The sequence below is a fragment of the Spermophilus citellus genome (genome assembly GCF_964194105.1).
Source record: "Spermophilus citellus genome assembly, chromosome: 15".
Lineage (NCBI taxonomy): Eukaryota > Metazoa > Chordata > Mammalia > Rodentia > Sciuridae > Spermophilus > Spermophilus citellus.
The window spans coordinates 88,920,292-88,930,046 of record NC_138195.1 but is presented as its reverse complement, the minus strand read 5'-3'; the positions used below and the strand labels follow the sequence as shown (position 1 = coordinate 88,930,046).

Genomic DNA, 9,755 nt, shown 5'->3' with positions numbered 1-9,755 from the left:
CTCCTGAAGATTCCTCAGGGTTCTCAAGGAGGAGGTCAAATCCCTCCTGTAGATAATGCCCCCAGCGCCACAGGGTCCCACCCACCTGCACTGCCTGCTGGGCTCCCTGCTGTGCGGGCTCTGACCACACAGGCCTCCTCCTGTGTGTTCTGAAGGCCCCAGGCTCCCCTGGGTAAGCTGTCACCAGGGCTGGATTCCATGCCTGGGTGCCCAGTTCCTTGTCCCTCCCTCCCTCCCTCTCTCCCTCCCTCCCTCCCTCTCTCCCTCCCTCCCTCTCTCTCTCTCCCTCCCTCCTCCCTCCCTCTCTCCCTTCCCCCTCCTTCCCTCTCTCTTTCCCTCTCTCCCTCTCTCTCTCCCCCCTCCCTCTCTCCCTCCCTCCCTCCTTCCCTCTCTTTTTTCAAACAGCTTTACTGAGGCAGAATTCACACATAATGCACCTTGCTCATTCAGGTGGACACTCCATGGTGGTTAACACATTCAGAGCTGGGCCACCGTCACCTTGGTCAGGTTTAGAATGCTTTCATCTCCTCAAACAGAAACCCTGGGCCCTTTAGCTCTGGCCCTCCACTCCCTTCTCCATCCCAAGCAACGTTTAATCTGCTTTTTGTCTGTAGATTTTCTCCTCTGGGCATTCCCCAGGAATGGAACCATATAATATATGGTCTGGGGGACTGGCTTCTTTCACTGAGCATATTTTCAGGGTCCATCTAAGTAGCATGGGACAATCCTTTTTTTTTTTTTTTCCTTTTGGTGCAGGGATCAAACCCAGGGCTTTGCATGAGCTACATTCCCATCCCGCTCTGTTCCTTTTTAAGGCTGAATCATATTCCATCTTGTGGACCGAACACATTCTGTTTATCCATTCATCCAATGAGGAACACTTGGGTTGCTTCCACCTTTTGGCTCTTATAAGTAATGATGTTGTCAACATTTTATGTACCAGTCTCTGTGTGGACATATTTTTATTTGTCTTAGGTACATATCTAGGTGGGAATTGCTAGGTCACAAGGTACCTCTATGTTTAATTGAGGAACCACTAAATTTCCAAAGCTCTGCATAATTTCCCATTCCCATTAGCTGTGTGGATGGATTCTAATTTCTCCACGTCCTCACCTCAGCCTGTTCCAAGACCCGCTCCTACTCTCCTACTTCAGATCTCAGCTTAAGCATCTTCCCCCTCCCCCAGAGGGTCCTTCTTGAGCCTTAAACCCCCTACCGGGGTCTAGGTCCACCTTCTTTGCTTTATGCTCTCAGAGCCACCCTGGCAGGGCACTCCGACATCCTTCAGCACAATTACTCTACCACGACTGGCTTTTCCTCACTCTTTGGCTCACCTTTGCAACCCTGACTCAAAGCCTGGCCTGCATCAGCAGCTCCCACAGATCTGTGGAATGGAGGCCCAGAAGGGCAGATCGAATGACTCATGCAAAGTCATGGGGAGGAGCGCCTCTTGTCCCATATCTGCCCTGCCCCTGCAGCAGCCACTGGCCATGTATGGCCACCGAACACTTGAAATGTGCTAGTGTGACTGAAATAAAACTTTTCATCTCAGTATGTTTAAATTTAAGTAGTGCAGGTAGGAGCAGGGTAGCAACGGTGTCCCCAGCACAGGACTGAGTTCTGCTTCTCGAGCCTTGGAATCTTCTTTACCCTGCAGAGTTCCTCCCTAACCCTGGGAGGTGACCTTCACCCTGCAGTCCACCCAGTTTGGGGTGACCACTGGCTGAGTCTCAGGCATGGCTGGCCACAGATGCTCCTCTTGTCTAGACCTGGGGGAGACCAAGAGGCTCTGACCATGGAGAGTCTGCAGAATCAGGAAGCTCTCTTTCCAAGGTGGCCACTGTATTGACCTGATCCCTCTGCTTGCACTATCTATGTGGGTATGTGAAAATGAACCACAACTTAAAACCCTGTTCCTCAGTTGCACTAGCCACCATCTCAAGCCCTGGGTGGCCACACATGGCTAGTGGCTACCATAGGAGCACGGCAGATACAGGTCATACAAAGTTTTGTTGACCCATCTGGCTCCAGGTCTCCTTCATAGAAGTTTCCTCCCATCTCTCCTCCAGGAGAACCTCCTTCCCCACCCCCAGCTCCCAAGGCTGCAGGACCAGGCACCAATCTCCACCAACCCTGAGCCCCACCCCCTGTGCAAATGGGGCCAGCCTGGGACTCCCCACAGCCTCTGGGAGACCATCTGCTCCCCAAAGCTCCCAAGTCCTAGCACTTCCCTTCCCTTCCTGGGCTCTCAGGGGTAAGAATATCCTCCCTCTGAGTGTTCTCTAGATGCAAAGCCTCAAAGAGGGGGAGAAAATTCAGGTCAGCCTGAATCTAAAAGCCAAGTATTGCTTTGTGGAGAGTGAATCCTGGGCCAACTCAGCTGGAGGGGAGGGCATGGGAGGTGGGCCAGGTGGCATGTGATGGGAGAAGTGAGCAGAGAGAGGTTCTAGATGTGGCACACAATGTTACATTGTCCAGTGCTCTTGGGGATTGCTTGGGCATTGTGACTATGGCTTTAAAATTCGAGTCTAAGAAGCTCTCACTTGTAAGAGGAGCTTGTAAGATTTTCTTAGGAAATTTTTGTCCCAGGACGCACTCCCTAAGTTCAGAGATTTTGAGCCGTGCATGCTAGATATGCTCCCTTGCCCAGGTGTACCAATCTCACTTTGAACCCCTGAGCTAGGGGGACCCTACTCTGCAACACAAGTTTTCAGTTTTCTAGGCTGCAGAGTTCAGTCACTGTGATTCCCATTTTTGGGATGAACCACGCCCTCTAGTGGAAAGGGGTGGACTCTCAGAATTACACCCCAAGGTTGTAACAGGAGGGGCCGGGTGGTCGAGGTTCTGCCTATTCCGAATTCTAGGAGATGTGGTTGTTGGCTTCTTTCCTTCTTTTTCAACCATCCAGTGTGATGAAGTGGATCCACAGGTCTGTGTTGTGGTTTGGACTTTTTGGCACTGGGTAGGAAGACGGCCGGGTACAAAACCCCACCTTGAAGTTGATGCCTTCAGAATAGAGTCCTTCCTGTGATCCTCAGGCCCCCTGCATTAGGATCCCCCAGAGCGTCTGTGAAGGTGCAGGTTCCTGGGCCTCTCAGAGGGTAGGATCAGTCTCCCGAGGCCTGGTCGGGCTCCGCACTTGCCTGGGCTCTCAGGTGGCTCTGACAGGTTCAGTCCAAGAGCCCTGGGGCTGGTGACAGCAGCTCTTGACTGTGTGAATACCACCTGTGTGTCCCTCCCCCATCCCTGTCTGGAAGGACACTGCCCACCATTCCAGGCCCATTTATGTGCCACTTCCATGGTGAGACCACACCCGTGGTCCATCCAGATCTGAGATCCCCACACACAGCATCTGCTCCTGGCCTGGGCAGGTGCGCAGAGCAGACAGCAGGTGTTCACTAGCACTTGCAGTACACTCCCAGAACTGCTTTACTTCTTCTCAGTGGACCACGCAAGGAATGGGAACAGATGGGCCTGTGGCCAGGCTACTGCCAGGTGCCTTGGACAGTGAATGCCCACCCTGCCCTGGGCTCAGCTTCCTTCTTTAGCAGCCCTGAAAACCGCACCTGCCTCCAGGGGAGGGAACTCGGGGAGATGTGCAGGGTCACGTGCCTGACCAGAATGGCCACCCCAGCTGGCTGTCTTCAGTTTCCCCTCTGTACGATGAGGAGGCAGAATGATGTCAAGAAATGATGCCAAGAAATGATGCCAAGCGGGAGAAGGAGGCAGCCTGGTGCCTGGCAGTGATGGACGCCTGCACATCCCTGAGGGCTGGAGGGACGCAGGACAAGGGCTGGTATCAGGACAGGAGCTGGACCCTTTGCTGGGCCCTGGAACTGTGGCAGGAGGCTGCTTGGGAAGAGCTGGGGTGGCCGCTGGAGGCGCCAGAGCCAGCTGGAGCTCCAGAGGACACAGCCACTCCATGCAATCGCCACCACACAGGGCGACAGCTGCCCTGGCCTCCTGGCTTCCTGGCCTCTCCTCTCCCCTGGCCTCTCCTCTCCCCAGCTCCCACCACCACTTCCCACGGGTGAGGGAGGCTGAGAAGCAGGGTTTGCATAAGGGAGGGGACCTGCCAGCTGCTCCCAGCACCCAGTTCCTCAGCTCTCATTCTCCCACCAGGCCAGCTCCCCGCCACCCTGCTTGGGTTCCTGCTGGGAAGAAGCCTCCTTCACTTGGGCCTGACTCTAAGTGATCTCTAGGTTGATTTCAGCCACCTCGCTCTCTGCACAGCATTCTTAACTCGCCATCACTGTCCAGAGACAATAGGTGACACACTGGTGTGGACACCCCCTAAGGTGACCTTTGTAGAATCCTCTCTCCTTGGATGTGGTGGAACATGCATCTTCATTCTAGCCCAGAGATCAGGACAAAGGCAGTGGGTGGGTGTTACACCCACAATTACAGTACATCGTGTAAGCCTGTTCTAGAGGGCCAGAGCGAGAGGTTCTCCTGCTGGCCTTCAAGAAGCCAACAGGGTGCCTTGAAATTTCTGTAAATTCCCACCAGGACCTGGGCGACCTCTCCCAACAGCCAGTAACTACTGGGGCCGTGGTCACACACCTGCAAGAAGATGCATCTGCTGACAACCTGAATGAGCTTGGCATAGGTTGTGTCCTTGCTGGTCATGTTTTTGGATGAGAACACAGCCCGACTGCCACTAAACCATAGTCTTGTAGAGACCCTGAGCACAGGACCCAGGAAGCTCGTCTGGATTCCTCAGCCGTGAAAACCATGAAAGATGTGTGGTTTAGGTGGGGACACTTGGGGTGCTTGGTTACACTACCATAGAAAACTCACTGACAAGGGGGAAGAAAGCCTCTTACCCCACTGCCCCAAACCATGCAGTCCCATCTGTAAAGGTGGATGACAGTCACTCGGCTCCTTTCCTCTTTTCCTCTGTCTCAGGCTGAGCCATAGTGTCAGGGACAAGGGTCAGGTGTGTCCTTCCGGGTACAGGTGAAGCTGCAGCCAGCAGAAGGGAGATTCTGAGGCCTGTGGATGCAGGTGCTCCCACCACACCCCTGGGAAGCGGGATTTGGGGTGTTCTGGGGCCAAGGATGGCAAGTGGCCTCGTGGCACTTTCTATCCTCAAGTGAGGACAAAACTGGAGTCCCCTTTAATGTCATTTTATTTCCTTTTATGCAGACCCACGTGGGGGGAATCCCATAGAATCTTCTGGAAACTGTCAAGATAGTGGGAAGATGAATGCAAAACTTGCATAGATTGGGATGCCCACAGTTTGGATTTTCAGGGCCTAAAATATGAAACAGAACAAAGCAAATGGGAATTTTAGGATAAGAACACAACTCATATCCTCCAGGATGGGGACAGGGAGGCCTCTCCACCATAACAGTGGGCAGTTCCCAGCCCTGCTGCACCTGGAGGGGGGGTTAAAGACTCTTAAAATTCTAGGCATACTTTAAATATAGCAAAGTCAACAGGTCTCGAGTGCACTTGGGAGTTTTCGCAAAGCCAGAATGTCTGTGCAGCTCCCGCCTCCCCAAGGTAGGGGATGTCTGCAAGGGGCTGGAGACCTGGCTCACAGGTAGTGCCCTTGCCTGGCAGATGCAAGGCCCTGGGTTCCATCCCTAGTGTACACACACACACACACACACACACACCTGCAGCCCTCAGAAGTCTCCTTCATGTTCTCACCCATTAATATCCCACTGCCCTACTTAGTCCACAAAGAAAGTTGCTATCCTTATTTCCAACAGCACAGGAAGTAACCTGGGAAGCATTTATAAAAACCCCAGGCCTCAGCCGGCCGTGGTGGTGCACACCTGTAAACCCAGTGGCTTGGGAGGCTGAGGCAGGAGGATGGCGAGTTCAAAGCCAGCCTCAGCAGCTTAGTGAGGCCCTGTCTCTAAATAAAATACAAAAAAGGTCTGGGGAGTGGCTCAGTGGTTAAGCGCCCCTGGATTCACTCCCTAAAAAAAAACAACAACCCGGGCCTCATTCATGCTCTGGGGAGGCTTGAGTGTTTCTAGGCCCAGGTGATTCTGACGGGCTGTGGGACTGAGAAGTCTTCTCTGGCTTCTGCATAGTCCCAGCTGCCCTCCTGTGGATGACTGGAAGCCAGGGGCCCCCAAAATGGGATGGGAGAGAGAAGGAGCAAAAGAAAATCCAAGAGAAATGAGACTAAAAGGAACGCTCACGTGGCTTTTGCAGCAAGGCTGGGCGAAGCCGAACTTCTGTGTGATCTGGTTAGTGCTGAACTCCTGCCACCTGCCTTCCACTAGGGTCTGGGCTCGGATCTCATACTTCACCAGACGCTCTGACTTCAGGCTGACAGCACTGTGCTCACAGATGGTAGAGGGGGAATCCAAGTCTGTGTGCCTTATTCTCTGCAAAGAGAGTGACCCATCCCAGGTGGACCTGTGACTGGGGTGACCAGGGTTGGTGGAACCCCATTCTGGGCACATAGACCCTTCCTGTGTGCAGACAGCAGGGGGCACTTCCCAAATGGCATTAGCTTCTGAAGGCCACTACTGAGTCTGCTGGCATCTGAGCCCTCACCATACACAGACCACTGTCAGATGGACTGGGATTCGGCCAACCCAGAAAAACACCCAGTCAAGCTCTGTTGTTGCTTCTGCATGTTCCTGAGTGAGGAGAGACCCTGACCCAGGATTCCTACGGCCTTTAGACTGGTGGTATTCCATGACCCATCTTTTCTATCCAATAAAACCCCCTGGGTAGGGAGATGCCTGAGTGACTGGAGACCAGAATGGGGGCCCAAGGAAGAGACTTGCCCTTCCAGAAGGTGAGAGCGCTGGGAATAAAACTCAGAGCCATCATTTGTTCGTTTGTCTACCCATTCAGCCGGTCATTCAAAGCTCCCCCTTTTCCAGGTTCAGAGACTGGCAGTGGTCATGGGAAGATTAAGTCAGGAAGCTTGTAAATGGTACAGAAGAGAGATTGCTACGTATGCGGACCACAGCAGCCCTTCATCACAGAGGTCAGTCATAACCGTCGTCAGAGCTGACACTCACAGTGTTGGACAGGGATTAGCTCAGAGGGAGAGCAGAGGCTTAGCATGCAGGAGGCCCTCAGCGCCAAACAAAACAAAAACACAGAGTGCCTTCCGCGACAGACCCCGTTCCAAGCCCTTCGCACAAATCAGTGCAGCAATGCCCATAGCCATCCTGGTGAGGTGGGTCTTGTGACCTTTCCCATCTTAAAGGTGGGAGGTTCAGGGGAATTCCAAGCTCATACACCAGGCAGTCTGACTACCTCTCTGCTCATTAATGGCTGTTCCCTGCCTCTCTTAAGGGTCCAGCAGGAGCACCGACTCCTCAGCATCCGGCCCACTGCCATGCTGTGGCTCTAAACGGCTGCCCCCTCCCACTGGTAGGCACTCTGCATTTCCTCCATGGAAGAAGGACACCACTCATTGAGTACAAATCAAAGATGAGTTAAATCCTAAATGGAAAGGAGGAAGACTGAAATTCAACCCTGGCTTTTCCGCAGAGGCCGTACAAACATGGAGTCACCCAATCTTGAGATCCTCCTCGGCTCACAATACCTATCTCCTGAGGTGGTAGTAAAAATCAAATGATATCAGGTGTGTGAGCACTTACGATACAGTCCATGTGAATTACTAATCAACCAACCATTACTGATCAATACAAATTGACAGACTGTAGATTCTTGTATCAGAGACGTAACTGTTCGGTGCTGTCCTTACCTGCATGTAAAAACTGTAAGAGGTAGTGTCATGTTTGATTCCCTTTATCTCAAAGAAGAATCCATATATAGAAATCGTCTTTGAATGAGTGGTGTTCTCCTACAGAGGGAGAGAGAAGCAACCAAGCAAAGGAGGGCCATCTTCAGTATTCCAAGGCAAGGGGACGGCAAACTCGAGTGACACCAAAAGCGACTCATTGACAAGGGACCTGAAAGTGGAAATGCAATAGCAATTCCAGCCCCAGAAGCACGGGGAAGCCAAGTGATGACTTTGTTTTGATTTAGGGGTGAGGCATCCTCCAAATGTTCACGTGTGAAACAACACAGGAAGGTTCAAAGGTAAAATGATTCAGTTATTTTGTGAGAGCCTTAACCCCAACAGTGGATTAACCCACTTGAACGGATTAACTGGGTGGTAGCTCTAGGCAGGTAGGGTGTGTCTGGAGGACATGGGTCACTGGGGGTGTGCCTTTGGGGTTCATATTTTGCTCTGGGTAAGTGGGGTTCTCTCTGCTTCCTGGTGCCATGTCCCCAGCCGCTTTCTTCCACCACACTCTTCCGCCATGATGTTCTGTCTCACCTTAGGCCCAGAGAAATGGAGTCAGCTATCTATGGACTTAGACCTTTGAACCCCAAGCCGCAAATAAACTTTTCGTTCTCTAAAATTTTTTTATCAGGTTCTTTGGTCACAGCGATGAAAAAGCTGACTTAGACAGACATCATCAATTTTTTGGCAGGTTAATATTGATTATTATTACTACTAACAGTACAGTTAGTAGGAGTTAGTAGTTGATGCTGAGTAGGGACAATATGTTTACTCTGCATGCTCCTTAATGAGGAAAGGCATGAGTTAGGTATGTTCCTAGGTGACCTGTGCTTTGCAGGCCTTTGAAACAAAGTGTTTTGTTCCAATTTGATGGACCTAAGAGGCACTCCCTGCTCAAGGTACTTGCTCCTGCAATCTACAAACCCACTTAGGTGGGTCTCTACAACCAGAGGCTGATCCAGGGGATTCTCTCAGATGAAAGATTTGGGATCCCCCGTCCTTGAGACACTGAATTCTTTGGTGATCCCTCCTGGAATGCCTGTAGCCCATTTTGTGCCATCATCCCAGATGTGGAACACCTATAAAAACTTAAATATAGGATATAATATGTATAATAATTACCCAATATAATTATAAAAATAATATAATTATAGTATGATATAATAATTATAATACTAATTAATATAATGCTAGATATGACTCCAGATTATGGTTTCTAACCCATTTCCATGCTCCTGTATCAATTTTGTTGAAATATTTGCAGAATTGAAAACTTGGGCTTAATAGGTTAGGGAGGTGGAAGGAGACTGGTAGCCTGTGCCCATCACCGGAAGCACAGACAGCAGACACTGGCTGTAGATGCTCCCCATGCCTGATCGCCAGGACGCCTTCACCCCAGCTCCTTGGCCCCCAGTGGGGTTCGTCAAAGTAGCTGCTGGGAATAAGTACACCCTTGCAAGCTTCAACACAGACTTGGAGTGGAGGCTTGTCCAGCCTGTTGGGAGGCGTCCATGTTTGTGGGAAATTGGGAGAATCAACTCCTCATCCGTTTCCCAGGACTTTCCTGGTTTTAGAATGGAAAGACTTGGATCCCAGGAAGGCTCTTCTATCCTGGGGAAACCAGGACCGTCTATCCTGGGGAAATCTGGGGTTCATGGGTTGGATTCCTGGATTGCCTGTCTCAGGCTCCTGTTCTGGGGGCCCCTGACTCTCCTATCAGAGGAGAAAAGATCATGGCCTGCCCTAGAGAGGTCCTTGATCAAGCGCAGGGCACGGTTCTTCCCCTTGCTTGAGTCCACTTCTCAGCACCTGGTCAAAAAGCAGCCCAAATCTCACAGCCTGGGTGGTCAGATCTTTCAGGTGGGCCATGTCACCTCCACTCTCCAGCTGAAAGGGAAACGCATGCGGCTTACCAGCAGTGGAAAGGAGCCTCTGTTGCCTCCCCCATCTTCCTGGGTCTCCCCAGCCACCACCACCATGGTACTGGGAGGAGTTCCATCTCCAGACCCTCTGTCCA

General features: G+C 51.7%; 1 protein-coding gene across 1 annotated transcript in view; it reads right to left on the bottom strand.

Annotated features, from left to right (window-relative positions):
- Positions 1-4,387: 4,387 nt before the first annotated feature.
- Positions 4,388-9,755, bottom strand: part of BTBD16 (BTB domain containing 16) — a 48,587-nt gene continuing 43,219 nt past the window's right edge. Inside the window, exons 13-16 of the mRNA XM_081268873.1 lie at positions 9,548-9,625; positions 7,694-7,792; positions 6,162-6,350; positions 4,388-4,965 (exon numbers count right to left, since the gene is read on the bottom strand). Of these exons, the coding sequence (XP_081124999.1) occupies positions 4,936-4,965; positions 6,162-6,350; positions 7,694-7,792; positions 9,548-9,625 (396 nt within the window). The 3' untranslated portion in view covers positions 4,388-4,935. The remainder of the gene's footprint in view (positions 4,966-6,161; positions 6,351-7,693; positions 7,793-9,547; positions 9,626-9,755) is intronic.